The sequence below is a fragment of the Propithecus coquereli genome, unplaced genomic scaffold, assembly GCF_000956105.1.
Source record: "Propithecus coquereli isolate 6110/MARCELLA unplaced genomic scaffold, Pcoq_1.0 Scaffold48, whole genome shotgun sequence".
NCBI lineage: Eukaryota > Metazoa > Chordata > Mammalia > Primates > Indriidae > Propithecus > Propithecus coquereli.
The window spans coordinates 1,052,266-1,069,374 of record NW_012150618.1 but is presented as its reverse complement, the minus strand read 5'-3'; the positions used below and the strand labels follow the sequence as shown (position 1 = coordinate 1,069,374).

The window sequence follows — 17,109 nt, the reverse complement described above, 5'->3', positions numbered from 1 at the left end:
GGCTGGGATGGGGCACAGAGCTCGAGTGCTAGATTAACAAACTGAAAAGACACTTTTTTTTTTTTTTTTTTTGAGATAGGATCTTTCTCTATCTCCCAGGCTAGAGTGCAGTGGTGTGATCATAGCTCACTGCAACCTCCAACTCCTGGGCTCAAAAGCTCCTCCTGCCTCAGCCTCCCCAAAGTGCTAGGATTATAGGTGTGAGCCATTATGCCTGGCCGAAAAGATACCTTCTAAAAGCTATCACCTTCAGAACAATGTTTGTGAATAGAGAAGGAATTGGGAACTTGCAAAGAAAGACTGGAATCAAATGAAAACTATATTCTAGTGGTTGTAGCCATTGGCTACAAAAGGCTTATAATGTTTTAGGGTAATTGGGCAGGTTAAGTATTACAGGATTGGAGTTTATTAGCCAGAAACACATGTAGCTTTACTTAGTAGCCAAAAGGATTTTGGTCCCAGTATTCCAGTTGCTTACACACTTTCATTAGACTTATGTACCATGCCTCATCTGCCCAGGGCTGGCATTTGGACCCATATCTGAGTCCCAATCCTATGCTCTGTCTCACTGCCTTTCTCTGAATTCTTACTAGGTGAGTACAAGCTCCATTTTGGAATATTTATAAAGCTAATTAAGATTGTTTGCATTGAGTAAAATCAACCCAGAAATGTTAGGTAAGCATGCCAAAGACACGCAGTCATCAAGCAAAACCCTGCATTTATTTCCTGGTCTTCATTCAACACCCTTTGCAAAGTTAGGGAACTGTACACAAGACCCCCCCTTACTTGTGGCACCAATTGCTAGTTCACAGGTCCCAAGACCACCTTCAGGTTTGATAATTGACTAGAGAAACTCTGAAATCTGCTATACCCATGGTTCTGGTTCATTACAGTGGAAGTTTATAAATTAAAATCAGGCAAGGGAAGAGACACTGGGGGCTGAGTCCAGGAAAGTTGCAAATGCAGACCTTCCACTTGCCTCCTGCCAGTGGAATCATTGGCATTAATTCTCTCAGCAGTTATGTGTGATAATACCTAGAGAATATTGCCAGTCAGGGAAGCTCGCCTGAGCCTGGGTGTCCAGAGGTTTTATTGGGGCTCAATCACATAGACATGGTTGACTACCCACGACGTGGCTGGCCTCAGTCTCCAGCTGACGCCACATGGTCCAAAGCCCCCACCCTCAGTCACATCCTTGGACTATCTGGTATGGCCCAACCCTCCAAGTAGACAAAGACACTTTGTACAGGCAGACATTCTAAGGGCTTAAAGTTTACCTCTCAGGAGCTGATGGCAGGTAAATTCTTTGCTATGTGTTCTTAGAAGCAGGATGACCTTGAGAATAATGATGATGGTGATGATGACAATAATAATGATGAGAATAAGGAAAAAAGAGATGGCATTATAGGAAGAGCCACAGGGGTCTTGCTTTTTGATGCATCCCCCCACCCCCAGTAATTAATGATTGTTATTTTTATAAAAGCTACAATAGAGGAGGCACAAGCTTTAAAGGGCGGTGCACCTGGTTGGCATTTTCAAATGATTGATTGTGACTTTGTGGCCTTTTCTTATTCATTAAATTCAGAATGATCAGCCCCATATTAAAAACAGCTCCATATTCTCTTCCTGTGATTAGACTTATCTAGACACAAGAAAGAATATAAAGAAAGACAATTTGACACATGGCTCTTGGATGTCTATATGTTTAATAAAGAGAATTATCACCAAAAACAAATTCCAAAAGATTTGGAAATGAATTTTTTTTATTTAGGCAAGATGAGTGTATTTGTAGCAAATAATATTCTCCCTCATGGATAGTAGGACACTTGGTGAAGTTACTTTAGTTCCTTAGTGATTATAAAGCGGGAAATTATAATTTTGCTAAATTTACCCCATTGATTATTTGCAGTGGCTAGATTATTTATACGGATTTTATTTTATGTTGCCTGAATTGCAAGTGTAAAGATTCTGAGAAAGCTGTTAGTAAGTGAAGGGAGAATTTAAGGGCTGTAAGGTAGACTCTGGGGAGGGCAAACAAACTGTTCTGCTGCACACAAATGAAGGTTGGAATTTGGGTGAAAAATAAATTAGTCCAAGAGCAGTGGACCGGATCTCTAACACAGATTAGTGGGACTTCTCTCACAGTGGAACAAATTAATATTTAAAGGCAGATAGTTAAGAAAATAAATGGACAACATAGTGTCCGTGGTTTTAAGTTAAAGGTAGGGGGCAGGGAACAGGATGTGGTTAAGACCTTCAGGAATTTATCTTGGTGGAAGTGATGACAGCAGCAGCCACAAACCCGTCCCCATAACAGATTCATAAGCCTCTTTTCAGATAAAGAAAAATAGGATCGGTTCTGGTGTGCCCTGGTAGTAGAGGAACCTCGCTAAGGATAAACAACATGCCATCCCCCCAGAAAGAAGAGAGAAATTAAATATTTCTGTGGTGAGTGTGGATGGGCCGTGCTGTGGAGCCCACGAATGCCTGTGACTTCACGGTGCAAATCCCAGCCTCTCGGAGCCGGAGCCACCCTAAAGCTGAGCCCACAGTGGCACTCACTGCCTGCCTGCTGGGCCTCCTGGGTGACCCAGATGTTCAAGCAGATAAGAGTTTAGTGTGATTTTTAAATGCTTAGCTGTTTCTTAGGTGAGGACATTTTGCCATTTGGGGCAATTCTCAGATGTCACCATTGCCTTTTCCAAGAGGCATGTACTACCCTTCCCATTTTCCTCACTTATCTAAACTTTGTGGGTCTGGAACTTCTCTGTCTCCACCCCATTCACACCTTACCTGATTCTCACAAGTCTGTTGAACCTCAGGCTGTTTGTAGGAAGTGTCAGTTAGCTACTTAGGACTTGGGTGGAGAGGACTCCATTTGCTGTTGGTTGGCAGCAGGACTCAGGGCCGGGGCAGACGCTCCCCGTGAATGTGCAGTTTTAAGGAAGCTGCTGGTGGGTGGGGGGACAAAGAGGAGGCGGTGCTCAGAGCATCCACGTGGATCCCAGCCTTGGGAATCCTCGCCTGCTGTTTCTCTCCTCTCCCACCCTTGAACCCTGGTAAGGAGTGGATGGTATTCTTTTTGGAAAAGCAGGTTGAGCATCCAGAGTGCTTCTGAGCATCCTCTATTAGAGCTTGCAGAATTTATACAGTCACTGTGGTTGGTGAAACCGCTCCCTGAGCTGTGATTTTAAGCATTTCTTTTAGAAGTTCTTTTGTCAGGAAATACTTCTAATCCAAGGGATACTGCATGATATTGATTTATCTTAATTAACTTTTTAAATAACTCAAAATGGTTGAAAGAATGACCTAAGTGTAGTTTATGCACAAAACAATGATTTGCAGTGATTCTGTGGTTTCTCCTTTTACTATTTTCCAATGGGCCCATCTTTTTTTAAGTAGCACATTATTTTCAATGAGTGTAACAGATTGATTACTTTGAATGACTAAGGAAGGCGCCTACCTTCTACTGACTACTACCAGACGCCTGGCTATGGTGATAATGACAAAATGTGTGTCCATCTGCTGCCTCTGGTGCTGGTGGAAGCAGGTGGGGGTAGGGGTGGGGCTGTGGACTGTGAAAGCCACAGAGCCCAGGGGGGTAGGGGGTGGGGAGCTCAGAGTAGGGCGTGGCTGCTGCAATGCCATGTCCCTGTGACAGAGCCACAGGGCAGAAACTTCAGAGCAAGAAAGGACCCTCTGCTTTCATGGCTGCTGCCAGATCTGGACTTAATTCTTTTTTAGAAGTCTCTTATAAATCAGGTGGTTGCATGTTGTATAAAGTCAGTTTTCCAAGCTCCCTGGAAATGTTGTTGGTTTCTTTCTACTGCCCTTTGATCTCCCCTCTGTGTGTGTTTCAGTGTGTGTGAGAGTGTGAAGGAACATTCTAGGCTGCACCCTTCCCTAAATGCTTCTCATCTTCCCTGACTCTCCCAGGTTGGCCTAGTTTTCCAGTGCTTGGAGGAGCATCTCTAGATCCTACGTAGTTGTTGGTCCAGTTGATACTTTGTACAGGTTTTTTCTTACTCAATTGACATTTAAAGATTCTATTAATAGTGTCCTCTCTTTCTGTTTCTTCACTTTTATGCCACAGTTGTAGGAATTAATTGGTTCATTCATATATGCCTTTACTTTGCAAACCTTTGCTGAGCCCCTCTTGTATACTGAGTGCTGTGCTAGGAAAACAAAGATCAGTAAGACTCTTGCAACCAAGTAGTGGTGACAAGGATGTACGTGGATTATTTTGTATGCATTTTAACTGTGTAAATAATATTTTGCAAGTTTTCTTTTTTGGCTTACTTATTTTATCCAACATCAGATGTTCGAATTTGTCCATGTTAATACAGGAGGCTCTAGTGTGTTCATTTTATTACTGTACAGCATTCCTTTGTATTAATATACTGTAATATATGTATCCATTCTTCTGCTGATACTCACTTAGGCTGTGTTCAGTTTTTAATTATTACGAACAATGGTGCAGTAGAATAATTATTGTTGACTTGTTGCCTTGTGTCGAAGATTTTCTCCAAGGAATACAAGAAATGGAGTTGCTCTTAGATGCTTGCACCAGCTTGCATGCCCACCAACAGGATATAGGAATTCCCTTTTAACTTCACTATTCTCATACCCGGTATTGCTAAACTTTAAAATTTTTGCCAATCTGATGATACCTTATTGTTTCAACATATCTTTTACTGACTGCTAGGGAAGTTGGGTACTCTTTTTATTCCCTACATGCTTATTGGCTATTTGTTTTTCCTTTTCTGGGAATTTCCATTTCAAATTCTATGCCCACTTTTCTTTTGAGTTGTTGGTGTTTTTCCTGTTGATTTTTAAGAGTTCTTTTTGTATTCTGGATGACAATCCTTGACTCTGATGTAGGTTGCAAATTTGTCTGTGGAGCTTATTTTCACTTGTGTTGTCTTTTGTGTACAGAAGTTTTAATTTTAATTAAAGCCAAATTTCTTAATAATATCTTTTATGGCTTGTGCTTTTTAAAAAGTCTTATTTAAAATATCTTTCACTACTCTGGTGTCTTAAATATAGTCTCTTTATATTTTGTTTTGAAAGTTTTCACTTCTGCCTTTTACACTCAGGTATTCAAACCCCCTTGAATTTATTTTTGTGTATGATGTGAGGTAGGGATCTAATTTTGTGTGTGGCCATATTGTCCTACAACCATTTACTGAACAGTCAGTTCATCCATACCCCACTGCTCTGTAGACCACTCGTGCCATAGCTCAGGTTTCCCTATATGTAGGGACTATTTCTGGCTATCTATCTACCCCTGCACACTGTCTCAATTACCAGGGCTTTATAATAAGTTCTTAGTAAATGTCTGGGGAGCTCACAATTTTCTTACTCAAACTGTCTTAACTATTTGTGAATATTTGTATTTTGACTGGAATTGCATTTAAATTTATGGATTAATTTGGAGGGAAAAGAAGTCTTGATGATGGTTTGTTGAGGACACAAAAAATGGACACTGTAACTTCCTGAAGGGGTGGAACAGGTTGGAGGAAGGGTGGGTAACAGTGGGTACACTTTTGGTCATTTGAGACTGATCTGCCCGGGGGGCGCCCTGCTGGAGATCTCTGGCAACCACAAGCAATGAGGATTTGGATCTCAGGGTGAAACCAGAGCTATAGATGAGATGTGAGAGTCACTAGCGTTCCCGGCCTTGAGGAGCCTTGGGAACAGCTTTGGGGAAGGCAGCATTTAGTCAGCAGGTGGTGGCAGTGGGGAGGGCCCAACGAAGGGGATTGGAGGTAGCTCAGAGACCCAAGTAGAGAACATATAGTAAGTCTTCATTTAACGTCATTGATAGGTTCTTGGAAACTGCAACTTTAAGCAAAATAAGGTATAACGAAACCAATTTTACCATAGGCTAATTGCTACAGACAAGAATTAAGTTCCTACAGCATATTTCTGGTCACAAAAATATCACCAAACTTCTAAATAAAGACCCAAACACTTATAATGTTAAACATTGAAATAAATGTGAGCTATATATACATGTAAGAAGCATCAGTAAAAACAAGTAAGATAATTCTTTACCCAGTTTATGGGAAATCAGTGAGTGACGGCGGTCATAGCAGTGGTGGGCTAAATCAAGGTGCAAATCTTTGCAAAGCAGAAATTGTCAGGAGCACCTCCTCCCACCACGAAGTTCAAAAACAAACAGTAATTAATATGGTGGGGTTGCCAAGCGCTTGAATACTGCGTTTGTTTTCACACATTTGTGTGGTTATTGTATGCTTTACTAATTTTTGTTTTACAATAATTTGTATTCATTCATTCATCCATTTTCCAACTTCTTATTCCAGTTCACGGTGTTGGGTGGCTGCAGCCCATCCTGGCAGCTCAGGGTACTAGGTAGGAACCAGCCCGGGCCAGGACGCCATCCCACCATAGGACGCACCCACACACGCACCCACACTCACACTGGGACCGCGGAGACACGTCGATGAACATCATGGGCACAGCTTTGGGCTGTGGGAGGAAACCAGGGTACCTGGAGAAAACCCACACCAGACAGTGGCCCCAGTGGGAATTGATTTGTTTTCTCAAATGATGTTATTTGAGCATCTGCTGTAGAGAGAAGTAGACAAGCTCCTTGAAAAACCCCAAAAGATCGATTATCACTATAAATCCGCAAGAATGGCTGAAATGAAAAACACAGACAACACAGAGTGTTGGTGAAGATGTGGACGCACTGGAATTCTCACACCTGCTGGTGGGAATGTGAAATGGTGCAATCACTTTAGAAAACTGTTTGGGGTTTTAGAAAAAGTTAAACATACACATTCTACAACTCAGCCACCACATTGCTAAGTATTTACTCAAAAGAAACAAACAAAAAATGACCACACAAATACTCGTACAGGTATATTCGTAACTACTTTATTCACAATGATCAAAAACTCAAAACAACCGAAGCATCGTCCATCAGCAGGTGGGTGGCTAGACAAACGGGTACACGGGCGGTGGGACGCTGCTCTGCAATGCCAGGGCCAAGGTGCTGACACACACGGCAATGTGGACAAATCTCACATCTATCGGGTTGGGTGAAAGAAGCCAGGCAAAAAACAGGACATAATGAATGATTCCATTTACACAAAATGCAAACTAATTTACAGTGACAGAATGATGGGGCCAGATGACCTCTCCAAGGGGACTAGGACATCTTTGGGGTGATGGAAATGTTCCACATCTTGATTGCGATGGTGATTTCCTGGGCGTGACCAATTGTCAACACTCATCAAATGATACACTTTACATAGATTAAATTATTGCTCGATGAAGTTGATAACTTAAAAAAAAGAAAGAAAAAAAGAAAGCAAAGTGTCCTTAGCAGTGTTAAATGAAGAGAACTGGGTGGGGGCGGTGGATGCGGCAACGAGGGGGGTCTCAGTTGGGGGCAGCTTGGGCAGGATTTCAGTGGGTAGAAAAGTCAGCACTCTGCTTCCCTCTTTTCTTCCTTTTTCTCTTTTCCTTCCTTCTTTCCTCCTTTCTCCCTCCTTTGCCGCCTCTTTTTCTTCTTTTCTAATTTGTGAGTTAGCTAGAATAGGAGGTAGTTACGAAGGCTCTTGAGACTTTTGTCGTCCCCGCAGGAAGAGGCTCTGAGGGAAAGGTTCATCCTCGGGATGATTTTCAGTCTACCTGTAGGCCAAGTTCTTTGCATGTCTGTCAGCCCTTCCCCTGTACTTGAAAATTAAGATGCTATGTTTATCATATGCATTTCGAGTCATTTTAGTTTAGTTTGTAGTTAGACTACAATTACCTAACATGGTTGCTTAACAAAAAATATTTCTTACCCTGGGCAGTGAGGTGCAGAGAGAGAGAATTGTACCCTCCACTCCAGGGCAGTGATTCCAGGTTCCTGATGCCTTTATATTAACACAGGGTTTGAATCTTGGTCTGACCACACAGTAGCTCTGTGACCTCAGTCGAGGCCCCTCTGAACCTATTTTATAATACTTGCCATGATTAAATGAGACAGAATGTGAAAATAGCCAGAGTGCCTGTCCCACAAAAGGTGCCCAGTAAGTATGAGCTAAATCTGAGCCCCAGACAGGTGTTTGGTGCCCGGAGAGCATGGTGCTGTGCCAAGCAAAACAGAAATGCACAGGCCATGGGAAAGATGGTCCCCGGGTGAATGAGCCTATTAACAAGGTAAATGCAGAGCATTCTCAGATCCAAAAATAGTGCCCAGGGCTGAGGTAGGGGGCCTGCCCCAGGGTCATTTAGAAAGGCATTTATTGAGGAAGGGAAGCTTTCAGGTGTTCTAAGGGAGGGTGGTTTGGTGGAGGGAAGGGTCGACTCCCTCCACATGCAGAGCGATAGAGGCCGTGTTCATAGGCTCGGAGGAGTCAACTGGGGAAGGAAGAGCTTGAGGAGGAGTAGGAGGTGCTTGTTGGTGCTGCTGCTGCTGTGTGTGTGTGTGTGTGTGTGTGTGTGTGTGTGTGTGTGTGTGTGTGTGAGTGTGTATCGATGGGAGGGAGCTGTTGGGAAATTGTGCCGAAGGAATGTTTCCAAGCCCGTTTCGAACACTTCATGATGTGAAGAACAAACACACTCTGTAGTCACTTGTAGTCCCTTGAGGGCGGAAGTCACGCAGTGGAAGTGGCTCTGGAGTGGCTGGCTGTGGTCGCAGGCTGCTGCTCAGACTGCGGGGAGGAGAGGCCAAGGGCAGGGAACCTGCTGACGAGGTGCTCTGGGAACCGCGGCCGGGGACCAGGCAGGGCTGAGAAAGGCCAGGTGTGGATTTTCTCAGCAATTGTATCCTCTGTCGCCTAAAGCTGGGAGAGCGACCACCACGCAGGGAGGAACGTTTGCAGGGTGACCGACAGCCTCATTGGAAGAGACCCGTGTGTGCTGCCCCCAGCCTGGCGTCCGTACCTGGGACTGAGCATGGTCTCACTGGTGTCACAGAACTTAATTCTCACCTGCCTTCATCATCAGACTTTTCCCACAGGGACAGGGAGGAGTGGATAGGCTGCGTTTTCTTAGCGTAGTCAGAGTAGCGTATTACTGATTTGAATTTGTATAGACTGGCTATGTTCCTATCTCAAAGTTCAGGGTAGTCTCCATGGAGATGACGATGACGGTGGTGAGCACTTGCACAGCTCTCACTACAATCTGAGCACATCCCCAAACACATGACGTATATTCATTCATTTAATTCTTACGGCAGCCCTGGGGGTAGCTTTTATTGTCATTGCTCCCACTTGCACGTAAGGAAACAGAGACTAAAATGATTAGTCTTTAAGTAGAGCTTGAGGATTTGAACCAGGTCATCCGGCTCCAGGATCCTTCTCCTCACCACGGGGCTGTACTGCTTCTTACTGTGTGCGGGTAGCGTGACTCCTTCCTTATAGGAACAAACCCATAAAGATTTTTTTAGGCATTTGTTTCAAAGGGTCCTCCTATGTTTGTGATCCAAGGTCTACAGCACCAAATATCTATATTAGAAAAGGTCTCAGATCATGACCTCAGCGTCCACCTTAGGAATCAAGAAAAGAAGAGCAAATTAAATCTAAAGTAAGGTAAAGAAAGGAAATAATAAAGATGAAGACAGAAATCAGTGAAATAGAAAAAGAAAATCGGTGAAACAAGCCTGAATCTCTGGGAAGGTCAACACAATTGATAACAGACACAGAGAGAAGACAAATTGTCAGGAATGAGAGAGGTGACACCATTATAGAGTCTACAGATATGATGAGCCACCTTATGCCAGTAAATTCAACAATTTGTGTGATATAGGCATGTGACAGACAGTGTGATATTATAAGAAATACGTGGCTGGGTGCGGTGGCTCATGCCTGTAATCCTAGCTCTCTGGGAGGCCGAGGTGGGCGGATTGTTTGAGCTCAGGAGTTCGAAACCAGCCTGAGCAAGAGCGAGACCCTGTCTCTACTAAAATTAGACAGAAATTAATTGGACAACTAAAAATATATAGAAAAAATTAGCCGGGCATGGTGGCGTGTGCCTGTAGTCCTAGTTACTCGGGAGGCTGAGGCAGGAGGATCGCTTGAGCCCAGGAGTTTGAGGTTGCTGTGAGCTAGGCTGACGCCATGGCACTCCAGCCCAGGCAACAGAGTGAGACTCTGTCTCAAAAAAAAAAAAAAGAGGAAGAAATACGTATTTGATCTCTGCCCCCGGTTCTTGGCACAGAGCTCTAAAACCCTTGTAATTTCCTGAGCAGTAGGGGTGCGAGGTGCATCTTTTATTCTAACATTTGTTTGACCCCAGTTCCTGACCCAGAGCTCCCAATCCCTTGGAATTTCTGGGGTGACAGGAGCATCTTTTGTTGTAACGAGGCAACTCTTGGTGGGCTTCTGGATGGGGACTGGTCACCAGAGAGACCAAGCCATGAGTAGAAGCTTGGAACTTTCAGCCTCCATTAAGGAGAGAAGGGCTGGAGATTGAGTTAATAATAGATTATGTCTATGTGATGAAGCCTTCATAAAAGTCCCTGAACTATGGGGCTCAGAGAGCTTCTGGGTTGCTGAACATGTGGAGGTGCTGGGAGGTTTGTGTGCCTGGAGAGGACATGGGAGCTCTGTGCCCCTTCCCCATACCCTGTCCAAAGCATCTCTCCATGTGGCTGCTCATCTGTATCCCTGTATCCTTTATCATATCCTTTATTAATATAATACACCACTAAATGTAAGAAAGTGTTTCCTTGAGTTTTGTGAGTTGCTCTAGCAAATTACTGCACCCAAGGCAGGGGTCATGGGAAACTCAGTTTATAGCTGGTCGGTCAGAAGTATAGGTGACAACCCTGAGATCTGGCATTGTCATCTGAAGTGGGGGGCAGTCTCGTGGGACTGGGTGTTCTAACATTAACTCCGAGTAAATAGTGTCAGAATTGAATTGCATCATTGGATCTGCTAAAGAACTGCTTGGTGTGTAGGGAAACTACCCCCCTGCAAACCTCCCCACACATTTTGATGGCCGGAAATGTGCTGTGTTGATTGTGAGAGTAGGCAAAACAGTTTTGTTTTTCCTATCTCATATAGGCAAATTTCTTAAGAGATACGACCTTTCAAAACTTCCCCTCAAACAAACAAACAAACAAAAATCCAGGCCCAGACAGCTTTTCAGGGGAATTTTACCAGGCATCCAAGGCGGAAATCACAACAACTCTACGTAATCTCTTCCAGAAACTTGAAAGGGAAGGAATACTTCCCAATTCATTTTATCCAACATGGTAGTCATTAGACACATGCAGGTATGGAATACGTGAAATGTGGCTAGTATGATTAACAAAATGAATTTTCTGTTTTACTTATTTTAATTAATTTCAATTTAAGTAGGCACTTATCTCTAGTGGCTACTATATTGAACAGTCCAGGTCTAGATCGTTGAGTGTTGACAAACTATGGGAAGGATCCCATTAGCTGGTCTCGACCTGCATTTTCTCAGAATAAAATATTAATAGCAAGAGTTATATTTTTTCAGGAAACTTTTGTTCCAATCTGGTATCTCTGTGGGTCACACATCGTTGTTTTGTTTTGTTTTGTTTTGAAGGTGAAAGCCACTGATCTAGATGCTGCTGGTGCCCATATTAACATCTTCAACCATGAGCTGAGACACAAAGTCACATGTATCTGTCATCTTGACATCTCATGACAAATCTGTAAATCTGTTTTTTTCCCTCCGGCTATCCCCCATCTCAGCAGAGGGCACCACCTTGTCATCTAGCTGCGGAGGAACAGTGACCTTAATTCCCTTCTTTCCTGTCCTCCCCTCCCATTCAGTCCAACGGCAAGGTCTATTGGCTCTGCCTCCGAGATGGGTGCCAAGTTGACTCACCTATTTCCATTAGGGTTTGCATCAAGGTACCCTAAGCCCCGGTATCCCTTGTCTGGGGCACTGTGATGGCTCCAAACTTGTCTGTCCTTAATTCTTGTCTTCCTGAGCCCCATTCTTCACACAGCAGCCAAAGGGATCTTTTAAAAACGTAAATCCAATGTTGTTGCTCCCCTACTCCAAAGCTCCCATGGCTTTCCATTGTGTAAGCAGTGTTCTGTCATTGCCCTGCCAGGCCCTGCTGACCTGGCCCAGCACCTCCATTGTCACTCCACCATGCTCACCCTGGCCACTCCTCACCGGGGACACCCACTTTCTTGCTTGTTTCTCTCCAGGGCCCTGCACGCGTGCTGTGACCTAGGCCTCCCAGATCTTCCCGAGCTGGCCTCTTGCTGTTAATTCAGGTCCCAACTCAGAGGTCATTTCCTCAAAGAGACAGCCCTGCTCTGACTAAATCAGCATCCCCAACCCAAGTCTGAGTGATTTTCTGGGGAATAAATGAGATATGTTGTTATGGAGATGGAGTGCTTTTGAGTAATAGGAACCAAGAGCCATCAAAGTATTTTTGAGTAGAGATCCTTGAATCTTCTTTGAGAATCATCTGTAATAACAAAATCCTTCTGTGCAAGTGGTGTTGCCAAGTTTCTATATGGAGAATAAATATTGGTCTTGCTATTTTTTAGCTTAGCTGAGTACTCCATTATGCAAATTTAACAAACAGTTTAAAATATGCACATTATGCACAATACAGTATATTATGATATAGACAAATTATGTTGATGTAAAATTTAAAATGAGTTATTCATTAATGTTAATATATCATAAGCACAGGATAAACTATATCATTTGTTTAAACTTTTTAATCTCTGAAATTTATACACATAATGATCAATTATTTAAGAAAATTTGAATTTGATTTGAATTATCAAATTACTTTTGTCTTGAAGAGAAAAGTCTGTAATTTGGGGTATATTATTCCTTATGTGGCTTTAGTCTTTACTTTGTGAAATACATTATTAAAATAGTACAGAAAAATTACCAGAGTTATCAACAAAGTAAATTACAGGTTTTGTAATTCTGACCTTTGCTTGAAAAAAAAGAAAAAAGGAAATTTACACTCAAATACCAAAACTCTGAAACTTTTTGCAGGAGTCATTTGCATAACAGATTCCAAAAATGACTAAATTAAAACTGTATATGCAGAATACTATGTATTGGTTAAACCACATAGTAAAGCAGGCAATAGGGAATGTATTTAACTTTTCAAAATGAAAATTGAATTACAAATGGGAACGTATGGCATTATTTCATCCTAGAAAATTCTTCAAGTTGGATAGTGTTCAGAAAATTAAAATAGGGCTTTCATTTTACTTCACTTGTATTCCATTCTGTCCAAGTTCAGAAACAGTGATGATTAAAATGTTAATGTCATTTTACCCTCTTCTGGGATAGCTCTCCAAAGGGAATAATCCAACCTACAAAGATTTGTGCACAAAGATGCTAGCTATGCCAGTGTTTATAATTTTGAAAAGCCAGGAACTGTCCAAATATTCAGTGATGGGGGAATTTAGCAGATTGTACAACATCCATACAATAAAGCATTGTATAATCATTAACATTAATTTTTAATGTTTGATGTTATGGGAAAAAGCTTCTGGCATAATGCTTAGTGAAAAAAAAGATACATTTATATGGTATGATCTTAATTAGGTCAAAACAGTATCCATAAAAGAAAATATGTTAACAGTGGTTACTTCTTAGGACTACATTGTTGCTGGTTTGTATTTTTCAAGTTTTTTAGAAAAATGACATATTATTTTTATAATAGCAAAAAGATTGTTTAAAAATTGTGGTGGCTAATAAAGTAATAAATATTTTAAGCTTATTGTGTTTTAGATCTGGAGAGTAGTACAGGGCTCATTTAGTCTGGGAGCTCAGGACTGAGAATTGTAACCGGTACAGGGAGAATGAGAGCTGTTTTTCAGAAGTCCTCAGTGGAGAGCAAGGTTTCTTAGTGTTTTTGCTCAGATGGTACCTGACGTGCTCAGTTCTGTCCCTCCCAGGCTGTCACTTGCTGACCAGAAAGTCTGACTGGCTGTCAGCTTTGTCTTTGACAAATATAAAATAGGAAGATGAAGCAATTATTACCCAATATATGTGACTTATTTGATAGCCAAACATTTTAAAACAGCAGGCAACAATGACAGATTCCTGATGGCATAAAGTGGGAACCATTCTAGGTTGTTTTTTAGTCTTTGGGTTCTAATCCATTTATGGGTCATAAAATCCTTAGTGGGTCTCCCCCTGCATTATTTTGTAAGTGAAATTAGAGTAGAAAAGTACTAGACTATTATATGTAGTAAGTATTCTGTAAATTTTAATTTTAGGAGTGTGTCTGTAGGTACTCAATTATAATGTAAAATGTGTTTTGGGCTTCATTTTGTTTTGCTCTTTTATCTATGGTTTGCAGTCAAAAAAGTCCAAAGACTCTTAGTGAGATCTAGACCAGTGGTTCTCAGTATGCTGTGGGGATTAGTAGCACCAGTGTCATTTGGGAGCTTGCCAGAAATGCAAATTCTCTGGCCCCACTCCAGATCTAGTGACCCAGAAGCTTTGGTGGTGGAGTTCAACACTCTGTGGTTTAATAAGTTCTGTCTTAGTCTGTTTTCTGTTGCTGTAGTAGAATAGCACAGACTGGGTAATTTATAAGAATAGAGGTGTAGTTAGTTCATGGTTCTGGAGGCTGGGCAGTCCAAGGGCATGACACCAGCATCTGGCGAGGGCATTCTTGTGTTATAACACAGTGGAGGTTGTCACATGGTGAGAGGGCAAGAAGAGCGTGCATGTCCACTCAGGCCTCTCTCCCTCTTCTTATAAAACCACCAGTCCTATTATAGGGACCTCACCCTGATGACCTTATCTAATCCTAGTTACCTCCCAAAGGCCCCACCTCCAAACATCATCAACATATAAATTTTGGGATTACATTTCAAACATATGAAATTTTGGGGGCACATTCAAACCAAAGCAGTCCCCCTGGTGATTCTGCTGCACACTCAGTGCTACTAATCCACTGAGAACCACTGGTCTAGCATTGTTATTCTTGGTGTGGTCTAGGGACTAACACTGACATCCCGTGTGAACTAGTTTGGAAATGCAGAATCTCAGACACCAACCTGGACATACGCGCTCAGAATCTACAAGACCCCCAGGTGATTTGTATAAGTCGTAAGGCTGAGTAGCACCAGTGTAAACACAAATTCCTCAGTGAGTGAAGGTAGCCTGGAGAGTAGATCAGTAAGAAGGCATTGTGGTGTGAAGTTTATGTATTCTTCATTTGTTTAAAAATTTCCTATATTATACTAGTTGGGGTTAACATATCCAAACAAATTCATCAACTAAAGTTAACTGCAGTTGGTATCAATTACTATAAGCAGATTTTTAAATGCAAATTTTAATAGTGACCACTCATATTAACTTCATCTAATCTCTTTTAGGAATTTATCAAAGAGCTGCTTTCTCGGATAAGAGGCATGAGGAAACTGAGCCCTCCGCAGAAGAAGAGTGTATGATGCTGGAACAGGGTGGAAATCTCTCAGAGTTGAAGACAGGGTCCTGGGATTTGGACTTCATGAAGACTTTTGTTAAAGAACAGTTGTCCTTATGAGCAACTTTTTTTTTTTTTTTGGTGTGTGGGGGGGAATCTATTAGACATTTATTCAAGAGCGTTCCTTTTTTTGTTTTTAAAGGTTTTTGTTAGTGTAATATTTTAATAGCAAAGATACCACAACTCTGGCCACAGCCCAACCAAGGATTATCAATGCAGGTGGACATCCAAGGATGGGCCGGGCCAGGCAGCATTTTCTGCAAGGACTCAGATGTTTAGGTACCTTACGATACAGGGAAGATGGCTTTCTTACAACTAATTTGATAATACTTATTTCTCAAGTTGTATATTTGACTCAGCTGTCAAATTTCTCATACTTGTATATATCCACACACAACTAAGTTAAAACGTAGATGTGAGTTTTATTTCATATGGATGGAATAAACCTGTGGTCGTCCTTGAATTGGAGGTCCCAGCACATGTGTTTTCTAGAGGCCACCAGGCATTCTTCATGTGAGTGCTGCTGTCTGTCAACATTCACTTTACGCACCAAAGTGAAACAATTTAGTGTATCCGTTGTTTTAATGAGCTACACTACAAAAATGTTGAGTCGGTCAAGGGCTTAATTTATGGACTTTCTGTTATTTCATTGGTTGGGATGCTTTGCCAGGTCATGTACTTATTGCCTCATCTGTGGTCTTTAAAGTTTTATGAACCCTTAATTTGCAGAACTAACCTGATTTCTAGAGAAATGCCTATGCTATCTGAACAGTGTTTAGCAATGGAAGAAGGAAGCCCTGTGTAGCAATGAATTCTCTGCTTTCAACCAAATACTGTGTATTATTCTCTCCCCATGAAAGCAGATCAAAAGGAAGTTAGCAGACTGTCTTCCTCCTTGGAAATAAGTCCCTTCTATGCCTGGTTGCATCAGACTGGAGGGTGTGAACTGCTTGTCGAGGAAGTGTAGATGTGAGAAAGCCTTGCTTTCTCTTAAGACAGTCGATACAGGAGCATTTGCTGGTTTGGAAGTGTGGAGATTGCATTTCCTTCTTCTCTCAATTGGCTTATGGTGAGGACTTTGGGCCCTCCTGGCCCTAATTGTGCACCCTGATCCCTGTGCTTGCATCTAGGCCTGGGCACCTGCCCTGCCCCTCTTGGTTAGAAAATCAAAATTTAGTTGGGATGTGGGCAGGGTCAAAGGTAAGAGTAGAAACTCTTCCTTCCCTCCAGGAGGCCCCCGCTGCCTCCCACAGAAACCCTACCTACTGGGAGACGTCTCCAGGTGGCCCTGCCCAAGGACGGGGGTCAGGCATTTTATATCAAGGGTGCTCTGAACATATTTTATTTTTTAAAAGAACTATGTTTGTGAATTTTACGTATACTGGCAAGCTTTCGAAAATGTATTTAATTTTGTAATGTTTACCAATGATTTATTTACAAGCTATTTACTCAAATAAATGGAGCTGCTTACAAGTCTGTTTCCGTGGATGCCTCTGCTACAAGTCTGTTTCCATGGATGCCTCGCAGACACATTACCACGATGGTTGGGCTTCGTCGGGTTCTCTGCAGAGGAGGGTACCAAGCATCTGCATCTAGCTTTTCATTTTCAAGGTACTTTTAGGCATTTAATCCTGGCCCTCTCCTGAGATGTCTTCAGGTCAGGTGGTGAAAGCAAAAGAGCCTGG

The 17,109-nt window shown here is 42.2% G+C and overlaps 1 protein-coding gene across 1 annotated transcript in view; it reads left to right on the top strand.

Moving 5' to 3' along the window:
• The window catches only part of PPP1R14C (protein phosphatase 1, regulatory (inhibitor) subunit 14C), an 85,316-nt gene extending 68,419 nt beyond the window's left edge, over positions 1 to 16,897 (top strand). Inside the window, exon 4 of the mRNA XM_012655543.1 lies at positions 15,315 to 16,897. Within this exon, the coding sequence (XP_012510997.1) occupies positions 15,315 to 15,389 (75 nt within the window). The 3' untranslated portion in view covers positions 15,390 to 16,897. The remainder of the gene's footprint in view (positions 1 to 15,314) is intronic.
• The last annotated feature ends 212 nt before the right edge of the window (positions 16,898 to 17,109 follow it).